The sequence below is a fragment of the Rutidosis leptorrhynchoides genome, chromosome 7 (assembly GCF_046630445.1).
Source record: "Rutidosis leptorrhynchoides isolate AG116_Rl617_1_P2 chromosome 7, CSIRO_AGI_Rlap_v1, whole genome shotgun sequence".
NCBI classification, from domain to species: Eukaryota; Viridiplantae; Streptophyta; class Magnoliopsida; order Asterales; family Asteraceae; genus Rutidosis; species Rutidosis leptorrhynchoides.
In genome coordinates, this window is record NC_092339.1 from 42,077,755 (window position 1) to 42,093,482 (window position 15,728).

Sequence of the window (15,728 nt, forward strand, 5' to 3'; positions counted from 1 at the left end):
AATATAAAACATAAACAATAATTAATTGTATATTAAAAAATAAATAAATATTTAATCTAATATCTAATATTAAATATTAAATTAAATTTAAATTTAGTATAATACAAAACTAAAATACTCTTTAGTTGAGCAAAAAAAGTACTACTTCCAATAAAATAACAAAACCCAAATCCGAACGACAATGGGCTTATTCCCATAAAAACGTTCTTCCCCCTTTTCACGATCTTCATTTTCCCCCAAAATATAAACTAATTACAATTACAATTACAATTACAATTACAATTCCCCAAAAATTAACGAACATATCATCTTATTGATTCTCGTCACCTTCGCTACTGCTCCGGCGAGGTTCTCGTCGGACGACACGCCCGGAGGATACGCGAAAGGTACGATCTGTTTCTTACTTAATTATTCAATTATGCATTTCATTAACTGTTTAACTTAAATTATTAATTCTATACACGCCGATATGATTTGTATGTTATATTTGCCCTAAATCTGATACGATTGGACTGTTAAAGTTGAATTCAAGCTGAATTCGAGTTGTTTTTGCTTTATTTGAACTTGTTGTAAATGAGATCTAGTTTTAATTAGTGTTACTTCACTATTTGAAGTTTGTTTGATCAACAGTTTTAAACCTAAATATAAGATTTGTGTTTATCTAATCTTATAACAAAATGTTACTGTGATGCAAGGACATTGTGCCGAACTTGCATTCAATTCCAAAAATATATTAGTTTGTGGTTATTAAAGATGACGGTTACATGAAATGAATTAAGGATCTTAGCCGAACTAGGTCAAAGCTAACGATGTTGGCTTAGGATCACTTGATGTGACTTATACTGGTTTTGCTAGAAGTTTGTAGGCTGTAGTGCTGCTGACTAGTTCATTCATGGTTATTAATAAGATAAACGGCATGCCTTTTCAATAGTTGACACGTTGCTAGATACTAGGGCCTACTAACCTACAAAATAAAATGAGATGTCGTGACAAGTTATAGAGGTATTAGGGATTTAAGATCATTAGAGTCTACATGTGTATACAGTGGAAATTCAGAAAAATGATACGAGGACATGATACTAGACGATATTTAAAATGAATTTGATTCAGTCAACTGCTAGGCTTGCATCTTCATAAATTGAAACAGAGTGGATTTTCTTTTTTTGGCTGGGATCATAGTTCCAACGTGACAATTGAAGTAAGAGTTATGTCAAGATAGTTGGATGGTTAGAACTTAGGATTATAGATGGGATCCACAGTGATGTACTACGTATCTTATATGGATGATCGTGATTTGATCTTAAAAACAAAGGCATGATATTAAACATATGTTTAATTGTAAAATTGAGTCTTTAGTGCAGGGGAACCTTATTATTGATGCTGTCTAAAGGAGCAAGATAGGCTACAGATTAAAACTAGGGCAGAAGTCAGTATGCGAGTTAAGAGATTAGTATGTTAATTTGGTTTTGTGTCATTAATTATCAATATCATCAATGAGAATATATTCTGGTTTTTGTTTCATCAATATTCTATCAATATGACTATTTACTTGTATAGGTGATTCATAGATCGATATTGAATGTAGAAAAGTTGTATGTATGTTTATTTATTTGCTGACTTGGTCCCAGTTTGTTGTATTCACATTTAACACCTCTTGTACTTTTCCATGTTTCATTTTGAAGGTGGTTATTATACAAAAGTTATTGATCAAATTGTCTTAAGATTGAAAGGATGGGGTGCCCTGATCAACAGTTTAAAGTAACTGCAGTTACTCGAGACTCCAAGGATTGTTCATGTCGACCTCCCAAAACTTCTTCAGCATTTATGGTTAATTCAGAAATTGGTGCAGTTTTAGCTGTTATGAGAAGAAATGTTAGATGGGGTGTTCAATATATGGCAGACGAAGATCAAATAGAGCACCCTCTTATAAAATCCTTCAAAGAACTAAGAAAAAAAGTCTTTTCTTGGCAACATGAATGGCATGATGTCAACCCAGTTATGTATCTGCAACCTTTTTTAGATGTTGTTCAATCAGATGAAACTAGTGCACCTATAACTGGTGTTGCATTATCATCAATTTACAAATTTTTAATACTTGAAGTTCTTGATCTGGACACAGTTAATGTATCTGATGCATTGCATCTGATAGTTAACGCTGTAACGAGTTGTCGGTTTGAGGTTACAGATCCTGCATCTGAGGAAGTGGTTTTAATGAAGATACTTCAGGTTTTATTGGCTTGTATGAAGAGTAAAGCATCGGTTAAGTTGAGTAATCAGCATGTGTGTAACATAGTAAACACATGTTTTCAGATAGTTCATCAAGCTAGCTCGAAAGGTGAGTTGTTGCAGAGAACAGCTCGACACACAATGCATGAGTTGGTTAGATGTGTTTTTATGCATCTGCCTGATGTTTGCAATAATCAACAAGAGTTGACTCGATCATATGCTACTGATGAGGTAGGTCAACATGTCCTGTTGGATTTGAATTAATCTGATGTTCCTTGATTCCATAGTGCTCATTTATGAATTATGCTAGGTCAAAATATTTTCTTTAAGTAGAGGTGGCAAGATGGGTGGGTCGAGTACATCGACCAAACAGGCCGGTTCGCTTGACCCACGTTAACTTTTTGTTTTTAAAATCAATTCCTATACTTTGATAACGAATAATGAACTTGTTCGTAATGATTATACATGAACAAATAGTAATAGTATTAAATAATAATCTGTTTTTGAGACCATCAACCATATTGATCCGTTTAACCCATTTATCATATATCATTTTTATATAAAACATAGGTCAAGTGGACCTGCTTTTAAGTAAACAGATTGAAATTACCACTCTACCCGTATACTCAAAAGGGGTTGGGTCAAAAACATTTTTTTTCTTCTTTTTATGAAAATTTAATAAATAGTACTCCGTACTACGTATTACTTATGCTCAAGAAAATTATAACTAAACTGTTGATCTGACTTTGTAACAAAAGAAATTAGGAGGTTGTAAACACTTTTGTATATTTGTGACAACTTCTAAACCACTTAAATTGGATATCTAGTGTTACTAGTAAACTATAACCCAAATTGACCCATTTCCCTTTACGCAGGTCAACATGCCCGATAAGAATCACTCATCGGCTAGTAAAACACAGGACAATGGTTACACAGGCTTAAAAATTGAATCTGTTGGCACGCCTATAAATCTTTCGACCGAGATACCCGAAGTTAAGATGGATCCTGAAAACGGTGATGAGGTTGTTCCGGGTCAAACCCATATTGTGATGGATCCTTATGGCGTTCCATGTATGGTGGAAATATTCAACTTTCTTTGTTCTCTTTTAAACGCAGTAGAACACATTGGAGTGGGTCCCAGATCCAACTCTCTAGCATATGACGAAGACGTTCCCTTATTTTCTCTTGGGTTGATCAACTCAGCCATCGAGCTAGGTGGGCCCTCTCTAGGCGACCATCCTGAAATATTAGCTTTGATTCAAAATGATTTGTTCCATAGCTTATTGCAGTTCGGGTTGTCCCCAAGTCCACTAATTCTTTCAACCGTATGTAGCATCGTGTTGAATCTTTACCATCTTATGCGGGTCAAACTAAAGCTGCAACTTGAAGCATTTTTATCTTCTGTTTTAATGAAAATTGCACTTAACAAACATGGAGTTTCATATCAACAACAGGAAGTTGCTATGGAGACGCTTGTTGATCTTTGTAGACAACCGAATTTCATTCACGAGTTATATGCAAATTATGATTGTGATATCTCATGTGGTAATCTATTTGAAGATCTTGCAAATCTGTTATCAAAAAGTGCATTTCCTGTTAATAGCCCTCTTTCTGCTATACACGTTCTTGCTCTTGAAGGGTTAATCGCCATGATTACTGTTATGTCTGATACTGTTGGTAATGAAGTTGCAGTTGTGGGCCCCGATGCATCAGTTATGAACAATCATGAGTCGTTTTGGAATATAAAATGTGATAGTTATGAAAATTCAGATAGTTGGGTACCTTATATTCATAAAATGAAGCATATTAAGAAGAAGTTGATGATTGGGGCTGATCATTTTAACCGGGACCCGAAAAAAGGTCTGCAATTTCTTCAAGGAATAAATTTGTTGCCTGAAACACTTGATCCAACAAGTGTAGCCTGTTTTTTAAGGTACACAACAGGTTTAGATAAGAATCTTGTTGGAGACTATCTTGGAAACCATAATCAGTTCTGTGTTGATGTTCTTCAAGAATTTGCAAAAACGTTTGATTTTCGTGAAATGAATCTCGACATTGCGTTGCGGGTTTTTTTAGAAACGTTTCGATTACCGGGCGAGTCTCAAAAGATACAAAGAGTTGTTGAGGCGTTTGCTGAACGATACTATGAACAGTCACCCGATATTTTGGCTAATAAAGATGCTGCTTTGTTGTTATCATATTCTTTAATTATGCTTAATACAGATCAACACAATGCACAAGTGAAAAAAAAGATGACCGAAGACGATTTTATTCGAAACAATCGGCTTATAAACGGCGGCAATGATCTCCCAAAAGAGTATCTACGCGAGCTTTTTCAGTCAATTAGTCAACACGAGATCAAGATGACTCCTGAACAAGGAGTCATGACCCATGATAACTGGGTCGGTCTGATCCACAAATCCAAACAAACCGCTCCGTTTATCGTTTGCGGGTCGGGCGAGCGTATCAACAATGCAATGTTTGCTATTTTGTCGGGCCCCACTGTCGCTGCTTTATCTGTGGTATTGGATCTAGTAGAACAAGAAGACGTTTTGGAAACATGTGTAAACGGTTTCATGACTGTTGCCAAAATTGCAGGTTGTTATCATCTTGATAACGTGCTTGATGGGTTGTTGGTTTCACTTTCTAAGTTTACAATGTCTATTGAAGAATCGGTTCATGCTTTTGGTGACGATCTTAAAGCCCGAAAGGCAACAATGGCAGTTTTCACCATTGCAAATACATATGGTGATTATATACGTTCTGGTTGGCGACACATTCTTGATTGCATTTTAAGCTTGCACAAATTAGGTCTTCTTCCCGCTCGTTTAGCAGCTGATGATTTCGAGTCAAGTTCTGAGCCCGACCCGTTAAAATCTCCTTTAGTTTCCCCAGCCAAACCCGTTTTACCCCCTGTCCGAAAATCTTCGGGCCTGATGGGTCGTTTCAGTGAGTTCTTGTATTATGATACGGAAAAACCCGCCCCACAACCGTCTGAAGAGCAGGTTGAAGCTCGCAAACGAGCAATGGAAACCGTTAAAGATTGTCATATTGATAACGTGTTTATCGAGAGTAAGTTTCTTCAATCCGAATCTCTTTTATGTCTTTCGCGAGCCTTAATTTCGTCCGCTTCTCGATCTCGTAAGGCGAACGAAGATGAAGACGGTGCGATTTTTTGTCTTGAATTATTGATTACCGTCACGTTAAATAATCGGGATAGGATTATGCTTTTATGGCAAGGTGTATATGAGTACATAGCTAATATTGTTCAAACTGCTATAATGCCTAGTACTTTAGTCGAAAAGGCGGTTTTCGGGCTCATTAGAATATGTAGACGTTTACTTCCGTATAAAGAGGATTTAACCGATGACCTTTTAAAATCGCTTCAACTCATTTTAAAACTCGATGCTCGTGTAGCCGATGCGTATTGTGAACATATAACGCATGAAGTTATGCGTCTCGTTAAAGCTAATGTGGGCCAGATAAAATCTCATATGGGCTGGCGTACCATAACTTCTCTGTTATCGATCACAGCCCGACATCCTGAAGCTTCTGAACCCGGTTTCGAGACTCTTGAATTCATTATGCTTGATGGGGCCCACTTGTTGCCTGCAAATTTTGTGCTGTGTGTTAATGCAGCCCGTCAGTTTGCTGAGTCGAGAGTTGGAGACGTTTCAAGGTCAACTAAGTCTTTGGATCTTATGGCGGGGTCTGTTAGTTGTCTCGTGAGGTGGGCCCACGAGGCTGTTGGGTTAAAATCGGAAGCTAAAAGTCAACTTAGTCAAAATATCGGGGAGATGTGGGTCCGGTTAGGTCAAGGTTTACGGAAAGTGTGTATAGATTCGAGAGAAGAAATTAGAAACCATGCAGTTTTGATGCTTCAAAGGTGTTTAACGGCTTTAGAAACGGATCAACTACAAGACGAAATATGGATACAATGTTTTGATTTGGTTATATTCCCGTTAGTTAACGATTTGTTAAAAGTCGTCGAAGAAAAATCTGCGAAAGAGTATCGAAACATGGAAGGTACTTTAGTTTTATCTTTAAAGCTTTTGTCGAAAGCTTTTTTACATTCTTTACCGAGCATTTATCGTTCGGTATCGTTTAGTAAAGTTTGGGTTGGTGTGTTGAATTGTATGGAGGGTTACACAAAGGCTAAATTTAGAGGGAAACGAAGCGAGAATATTTACGAATTAGTCCCTGAGCTTCTCAAGAATACTTTGCTTGTAATGAAAAGTAAGGGAATACTTTCACCAAATGATGGTGCGGGCCCCGATGGTGTTTGGGATTTGACTTGGTTACATGTGAAAACGTTATCTCCTTTAGTGCAGTCTGAGGTGTTCCCTAATGATGAACCACAGACCATGGTTGCTACTCCGGTTCCTGAGGTGGGTTTGGTTTAAAAAATGTGGTTGTGGGTTAGATACAAATTTTGATGGGCTGGTTATGGTTAAGGTTTAAGGTGGTGCAGGATCTCAAAAGAGTTATAGTTGAAGGTTCAGATATTTGTATACTTCTAGTAGATTGTATAATGTATAACTGTATGATTGTTGGTCTCAGATGAACCATGGACAAGTAAGTGTTTCTGTTTTGATTATTGGTTGACTTTGACATTTGTTGCAATTTTGACCTATAAAGGTCATATATAGAGTTCCCCCCAAATTATTGTATTGTTATATACTCATTTGTTGGTTAGCAAACTTTTCTATAAGTTCTTGAAATCATGTTTCTGATCCGGAACTCGAGTCTTTATTAAGAGAAAATAGCACTATTCATTTTCGTTAGCGGTAGATGAGGTATCATTTAGCATCTCGATTCTTGTAGCTACATGTTCGTTTTGTAACTTACGATTAACGTTGTATCAACATGTTCGTTTTGCAACTTACGATCAACGTTGTATCTACAAATTCGTTTTATATCTTAAGGTCAAAGTTGTATCTACATGTTCGTTTTGTATCTTCTTATCAACGACGTATCTACATGGTCGTTTTTGTGATAATGTATCTACGTGGTGCTATATTTATGGTTTTAAGTTATGAATTAGAAATGTCTGTGACCACGCAGATATAAGACATAATAAAATATGTAGACTAAAAAAACGACGTTTCTATAACACCATCTTTCAATATATTTTTTATAACTCTTTTTAAAAGCTCAATACTAACTTCTAATACAAATGCATTACTTTTGATGTTAACGATAAATTGAAGAGTTTTTGTAGATTTTTTTTTCTTTAAATAAATTAATAAAATGAAAAATGCTAACGACAATCCTTCTACAACGATTGCATTTAATTTTAATGTGACGGTTACTGAATTTTACAAATTTTATATGCACTTTAACGACAATTATCATTAACATTATAAATATACTAAAAGAAGAGGGAAACTTGGTCGTTCCATTAAGGGGAAACGACACCCCTCCCCTAGCCCATTTTTCACTTTAATCCCCCAACTATAACCAACTTGCAAAAAATACACCAAATTCTAGGGCGTAAAACATAAATTCTCTTACTTAAAATAAAAACTCCACCCAACCACTTCGATAGCACGTATCTTCCTGTTCACCGCGTGTTAAATTTTTTCGACAGCACCGTTAGACTCGAAATAATTTTATGAACAAAACGAAACTAACTACGTTCGAAACAGAGACTTTTTAAAAAACGCTAAACACAACGTCTTCTATAACGGCATTTAACACATTATGTTAAATATGAACACAAGCCCCGCCACATACTAGTCTTTTAAGTTTGAAGAGTTGTAATCACTTGCATCCATAAATTTGCTTGAAAACAAAGGGACCAATGAGAACGCGACATGTGGCGCGAAAATCACATGTGATTGAAAAAAAAAAATTCGAAAATTTTTTTTTTATAAATTTTTTTTTCCGAATTTTTTTCTTTCAAAAATCATATGTGATTATGCATGTCAATCACATGTGATTGTAAACCCAATCACATGTGATTATGCATGGCAAATCCAATCACATATGATTGTACAATTCAATCACATGTGATTGTGCAGGTAAATCACATGTGATTGTAAAAAAAAAATTTAAATTTTTTTTTTCAAAAATTTTTTTTTTAATTTTTTTCAATCACATGTGATTTTCGCGACACGTGTCGCGCTCTCATTGGTCCCTTGAATCTCAACTTAATTTATGGATTAAAATGAATATTACTGGTAAACAATAATGTTAACTTGAACCGATAAGATCGGGGGTCCGTCACCGTGCGGTCGTGTAGTTATTTCTTTTCCTTTCTTTACCCTTTTCAATTTCAATTACAACCAAAACAAACACTACAAAATTCGATCGAAATTTGCCCACATCGGCGTGACCGCCTGAGTCTATCTAATTTTCCGACCACTTGAACTTTTTCCATCAATATTAGGTTTGTATTACGTAGGTACGCCGCGATCAACATTCGGTTGATTAGTTTTTCAATCCGTTGAATCTATTACGGAGTACTTATTATATCTATTTTCAATTTCAATTTCTTGAATATGAGCAATTAAATTGTAGTTTTGATCGAAGATGAGTGAAAAATTTGAAGGTTTCGAACGCCAATACTGCGACCTTTCTGCCAATCTGTCTAAAAAGTGCACATCCGCTACTTTACTCGATGGAGGTGATTCAAAACCCTAAATGTATTCACAACAATTGTGTATTACTGATTTGATGATGATGCAATTGATTAATGATATTGTGATGCTTTATAGTAACTTATTAGAACCTTTCTGAATTATAATTTTTTTGTATTAATATGTACTAATTTATGTAAAATATGCATATGTATTGCCATTTGATTCCGCAATTGGAATTGTTCAGTTTCATACAGTAGCGAAACTTGAACTCAAAGATAGATGGGGCGGATGCGAAAATTTAATAATTCTTTTATTTTCAGCAGGGTAAACACTAATAAAAACCATAATTTTTAGTAAAAAAAAATTTTGTAGTGTGAAATTTTTTTATCCGTTAAATTCAGGTGGGGGCGGATACCCCCTCCGGGTTACTCTAAGCTCCGCCCCTGGTTTCATGGTGGTTTCACGTCATTAAAGATGCTTACTTGGCTGTTCTTTCTAAACACAAATAGAAAAAAATAAAAAAAGTTTAAGGTCTCTGTTTCTATGCTTTAGCATAATTCGACGAAATTTTGAGGTTAATTGATAATTGACCTAGATCAGATTATATATGCTATGTTGTTCCTGGCTGTTAGCCAAGCTATGATTTATGTTGGAATGGTATTTGTGATCTTTGAATAAGACATGTTACTTAGGTTTATTTTTGGCTTCATTTATCAAACACAACTAATGTATAACTGTATAAGAGCAATGTGTCACTTTGATTATAAGATTGATCGGATGGTTGTTCAATATGTCAACTTGTGGATCCACTTTTCGTCACAGATGGCTCTGTGTGTGTGTGTGTTACATGGTCTGGAATACTTTTAAAACATGAACTTATTGCCACCTCAAGTTAGCTATTGGTTGAACAGTTGGTTGCTCTAGGAATTAATTTGTACAATATTTGATATTATTGTTTGAACAACTATAGGTAAAATTTGAAGACGTACGTAGGAATGGGATTGCTAGAATTTAGCGTTATAGGAATAGAATATGTTATTGTTCTGCCACTCCAAGACTTGTCCTTACTAGACAATATATATGTGTGTGTGTATATATATTCCATTTAGACTTATAAATTGTGGTGTGAACTTTTTGTTTTAATACAATATATTTTATTTTAGATCTTTTGTTTATGCTTATGAGTTCTAGACCGGATTTTGCTCTGTTATTTTGTATTGTTTCTACTTGATTTATGTCTATTTTATTGCTAGATCTAACTAATATACTTTGCTTATGTGTTTTTGAATTTTAATTTATGAGTATGTTGTTGGTGTTGTTAAGTTCTAGGGTTTTAATTACCCCTTTTGATATGGAACCGGGCTTAACCAATTACGGTCTGGGGCGACTCCAAGTACATGCATGTGAGGTCAAAGGACCCCATTAAAATAAAAGTTCTAATAATAATAATAAAATACTATTAAAATGGGACACCATTAAATTTATAAATAGGATCCCATATATTTTTAAAATTAATGATTTTTATGGAAGTAAAATAGTAAATAGCCATTGTTTAGAATTTTTTTTAAAAAAGTGTCACTCAAAACTCCATATTTTTAAAATTAATGGTTTTTATGAAAGTAAATAGTCATTGTTTAGAAAAAAAAATTTAAAAAAGTATCACTCAAATTGTATAAGACCCCATTGAAATTTAATCCTAGAATCGCCATTGAATTTACAGTGTCTTGTCCTCGACATTCAATGAGAAACCGGGCCATTCAAAGTAATGTTGATATTCTATTTTAAGTACGTAGTAGTACTTATGAAACAATGGATGCTTCATGCTTCAATACTATGTACATGCGTTGGCATATAATATACAAAGTTATTAAGAAAAAAAAAATCACTTTTCTCAGATTTTGGCAACATTCTCAAAAGTCAACTTTTTATGAAGTAGTAGCTAATGACAAAAAAGGTGAATGAAGAGATTTTCAACTGTAGTCATTTGTACTATGCACGTTACTTGTTATGTCATTTTTCGCTTGACTCATATATATCTTCTGCAATCTGCATGATAAAATAACATCAGGCTTGGGCGCTTGGCTATTTTATAAGGTTTTGTGTTAAGTAATCGTGTCTTAAGCTTAACATCCATGTTATTATTATGCTTAATAACAAGACATCTAATAAAAAACAATAAGATTATTATCTTATTGTGTCATACTTTTGTAAACTCAAGAGTTTGAATATCATCTTAAGTTCATAACTACGTTTTCATTGACTGACTGATGCTCCCCATACGGCCATACCATTTAGAAAATCAATTGGAACATATACTCGTTGTACCGGTTGTACGTAGTGTAGGGTCTTTTAGATCACGTTGATTTATGTGTTTATATTTTATCAAATGACAATAACAGTCCCTGAACTTTTACTAAACTTGAATAACAAGAACAAACTTGATGATCACTCGTGAACCTTTAATAAAATGAAAATAACAGTCCGTTTTTTTAAACCTTGGTGTAGGGTCTAAGCCAAATGTGACATTTATAAATCAAATTAAGGATTGATTATGAAAACGTACCATCTAATCTAATCTCTAGATAAGAATGGATTGAGATATTTTACCAGAAGTTGTTGACATCATAGCAGTTACAGTTGAGTCTAATTTGAACTTGGGGTATGCCGGTAGCGGTCGATCACACGTTTGGTATACGCTTCATCTTCCTTGTCTATTATTAAAAAAATAAACAAAAACAAGTATTATACCATTTTTACAAAAATCTAAGGTCAAAAGGTTAAACCAAAAGCAAAAGCAGCAGCACATACTAGTTTCAGGGTCCAGCATCTTGAAATCATTCAGACGTGGGTCTGCATTGGCTAGCCTGTTGTACAAATAGGCTTCATACTCGGTATCTAATTCATCATATGTAACAACAATAAACAATAAACGACGACTACGACAACGAAAACGAAACCCAATACCACATGAGTGATGTATGGGGAGGTGAGATGTAGACAGTCCTTCCCATATCCGAGAAAATAGAGGACGAGTCATTTCTCCCACAGAAGTAGAGAAAGTCATCTCTCTCCTTATTCGACGGATAAAGAGATTGCTTCCGAGTGGACCTCCGGCCAAAAAGTAGAAAATAATAATAATAATGAGGGATTTAGTTTAGTTACCACAAGTTTCTTCAGACGTTTGACTTATAGTTGTCGGCATGCAGACAATCTTGACAGGAACAGTAATATTATTGCATTCTGCAAACCACAATGATATATACAGAGTACTAAATAATAATAAATTCTCTATATTAAAACAACATGTATGTATGTAATCAAATAAATGAAAAAGTAAGAGTGCTTATTGCGTCTTTTTCGAGCATCCATGATACGTTTCTTCTTGAGGAAACCAATTTCATCCAATAAATCTTTGAATTAATTCAACTTATCCGGATTGTATCCACGACGATCAATCAATGGCTCGGAACGAGGCGGCCGCGGATCTATATCTAAAGTAGAGATATCTTCCATCTCTTTAACCCTCAAAGTACCTAAATCAATTTTATTAATGACCAATCAGGTGATTATTTAAGGCGGACTAATTAAGACATATATAAATTTGACATACAAATTCAATAAAAAAAATTAAGATTAAATATTTATTAAAAAGGCCAGGTTAAGGATTGATGATGAGCACATACATCACATATACATGTTTCAAAGGCCACAAATTGACTATCAAAGTTATAAAATTAGATCCAAAAACAAAAATAAGATCATATAGATAAGAAAAGGTTTAAAAAAAAAAAAATTGGAAGATTTAGAGCACTATCAGGAACCATAAAAAGATCTACAAAAATTTCATACAACTGTTCGTATATCTAACAGTTCTAGCGATTACATGATTAAAAGGTGATGAGGATCAAGGAACCGTTGGAAGACAAACGCTCTTCCAACAAAACAATTAAAAACACAAACGTGTTTTTAAGGGATAATTACTGTCGTAAGAGTTTAAGTAAGAAGCAAAGAAATACTTTTATTATTATTCAAAGTTGGATGATTCATCCCACCTCATACATAAAAGGAGTATATATAATAGACAAAACAACCGACCTTGGAAAAGCCTTGAAAACGCATTAGAGTAGAATCCTAATTTAGGTAAATAAATAATTTAAATAATATGTAATAAGTAATAAGTAATAAGTAATAAGTAATAAATCTTAATAACTAAAATAGATAGTCTTTTGCTTTGTGTGCAAGCAATACTGACTGGCAGAGTCCAAATCCGTTTCAAGACATATAACCACTTCGTATAAATTAAAGCCTTTACGGCATGTGACTAAGACAGACGAGTAATTTAAGATATATATCAACAACCTCGAACCAAATCCATTTGTTAAATAATAATTAACTAAATAAACTACATGTTTTTTTTTTTTTTTTCCTTCTTTTTTTTTCTTCTTCTTCTTTTTTTTTTTTTTTTGGAAAGGCATAAATTTTATTAGAACCAAAAATAATTACAGAAATCACAATAAGTGGGACACTATACAAAGACAGCAGCTAAGACCTGGATCATTACAGTAAAACACATGGATCATACCATTTGATCAGTACACTACACATTTAATACACACCACTCAAACAACAAACTAACAAGACTAAACAATTGACGAGAAGGCAACGTCCGTTAGCTAAATCACAAGATGAACATTTGTGGATTGTGTATCCAATTGTGCCAATCTATAACCTTGTCTTTGCACCTCTTCGCGATCCATTCATAACTTGTAACTTGGATTTCGTTTAAAGCGACCGGTGTGTTCCAACATTAATTTGTAAAAACCTTTTGATTTCGGTTCTTCCAAATTAAATACGAACATGTCCACACCACCGCTTGCCAAATTACCTTCCCCACCGATGAGCTTGCTTGACCCGAATCAATGAATAAGTCTCCCACATTTACAAATGGAATCCCACCTCTCCCCCACCGATCGAAAACTTTGCACCAAACTTCAAAAGCACACTTACTATGGATTAAGGAGTGGTTTACCGTTTCGACATCGTCATCACATAAAGGGCAACAAACCGAATTGAGATCAACCCCTCTTTTCTCAAGTTCTATTAGCGTTGGAAGTCGCGATTTCCTTGCTCGCCATACAAATACTTCTACTTTTTTTTGGAACAAGTTTGTTTTACAAAGTCTCACAATTTGTGTCACTTGACGTTAGAATTCTCGAGTTACTCATAGTCGTAAGAGCTTTTGTGGTGAAGATCTCGTTGCTAGCCGGTGTTCACTTCCATGAGTCCTTCTTTTCCGAATTTAAACGACACCCAAGATCAATTCGGATAAACTTTGTAGATCCCCACTCGCACGCCTGGTTGGTTCTCTTGCCCAATGCCAATTACTCACCCAATTAGAACCGTCCCAAATGAACCGATCTTTGACCGAAGCATTAGTATCGGTTTCAAGTCTTCAAAGCCTTTTGAATTTGTCTTTTAGTACTTCGTTTCCAATTCCTAGATCATTCCAAAATGAATATATAATTTAAATAAATATTTTATATATATTTTTTGGTGAAATTTTTAATTTTTTGTATATAATTAATTTATAATCTTTTAGTTACTTGTATTTTTGTATCATCGTCAAAAATCACCGTCATCATAATTAAACCTTAAACCCTAAACAAACATTAAACCCTAAACCCCAAACAAACCCTAATTAAACCAAAAACATTGGCGGGAAACTTTGGGTGGGAAAACATTGGCGGGAAAACGGATGGTGGTTTTTTGGGCGGGAAAATTCTTCTATAGAACAACCCGACGTGCTAATCACAACACTAGATGACTGGAACAACATGGATGTAAGATTACCAGGATGGTCGACCTTTGGGTGTGAATTCTTGTCGAACTTGTGGTTCAATGATGGTTATTAAAACTTTCTTCACTGATGATTACCAGTACGGTCGACGATATTATGGTTGTGGCGGTAGGTACGGGGGCTTGGTGTCTGAACGTTGTAGAAGGCGAGAAATTTATATTGATCCGCTCTGGTCTGAAAAGGAGTGTTTTTGCAGTTACAGATCTATACATTGATTGTTAGGTTGAAGGATATCATTTTTTACCGAAGAAAACGTCATATGGTGGTGACCCGACCAACGGCTTCCTTAGTGACTTCCAAAAGTTTCAAATCCTCAACATGCGGTTTTAATGCTTCAAAGGTGCTTAGGATCGTATGAATTTGTTCAATACCCAAAGATTGGTTTAAATACAAGATGAAATCATTAGAATAGGAAACTATCTCTTTTTATTCTTATGGAAAAAGAAATATAAAAGACTAAATTAAGTCAATCTTTAGATAATCCTAGTTGTAAATAACTCCAATACTCCCCCTCAAGTTGGAGCATGTAGATTTCGAGTGCCCAACTTGTCAAGTAGAAAACGTAGTTGCTGCGCTCCCAGTCCTTTTGTAAGCAAATCAGCTAGCTGTAACTTGGTGTCGATTGGAAACGGCTGAATTTCTTGAGAATCAACTCTCTCTCGAACAAAATAACAATCCATCTCAACATGATTGGTGTGTTCATGAAAAACAGGATTATTAGCAATATGTCGCGCTGCTTGGTTGTCACAAAATAATGGAGTAGGTTTGTGATTTGTAATCTTAAGCTCTTGTAGTAGCCACCGAACCCAAAGAATTTCACTAACTGTAGATGCCATAGAGTGATACTCCGCTTCAGCAGAAGAACGAGACACCACCGATTGCTTCTTTGTTTTCCATGAAATTGGAGCACCACCAAGAAGTAAAAGATAACCGGTTCGCGAGCGACGAGTATAAGGGCACCCAAGCCAGTCTGAATCACAATAAGCTGTAAGCTCAAAACCACCATTTCGAGGTAGCAAAATACCTTGACCACTAGTTGCCTTCAAATACTGAAGAACTCG

General features: G+C 34.9%; 1 protein-coding gene across 2 annotated transcripts; it reads left to right on the forward strand.

Annotated features, from left to right (window-relative positions):
* The first annotated feature begins 256 nt into the window (after positions 1-256).
* Positions 257-6,902, forward strand: LOC139858073 (ARF guanine-nucleotide exchange factor GNOM-like). 2 transcript variants are annotated; one of them, XM_071846922.1, is made up of 3 exons: positions 257-386; positions 1,683-2,457; positions 3,102-6,902. In XM_071846922.1, exons 2-3 carry the CDS (start codon positions 1,732-1,734, stop codon positions 6,627-6,629), a joined length of 4,254 nt encoding a protein of 1,417 aa, XP_071703023.1. In that variant the 5' UTR covers positions 257-386; positions 1,683-1,731; the 3' UTR covers positions 6,630-6,902. The 2 variants fall into 2 exon arrangements, with proteins under 2 accessions (XP_071703023.1, XP_071703024.1); XM_071846923.1 differs by lacking the exon at positions 257-386 and adding an exon at positions 1,371-1,450.
* Positions 6,903-15,728: the final 8,826 nt, after the last annotated feature.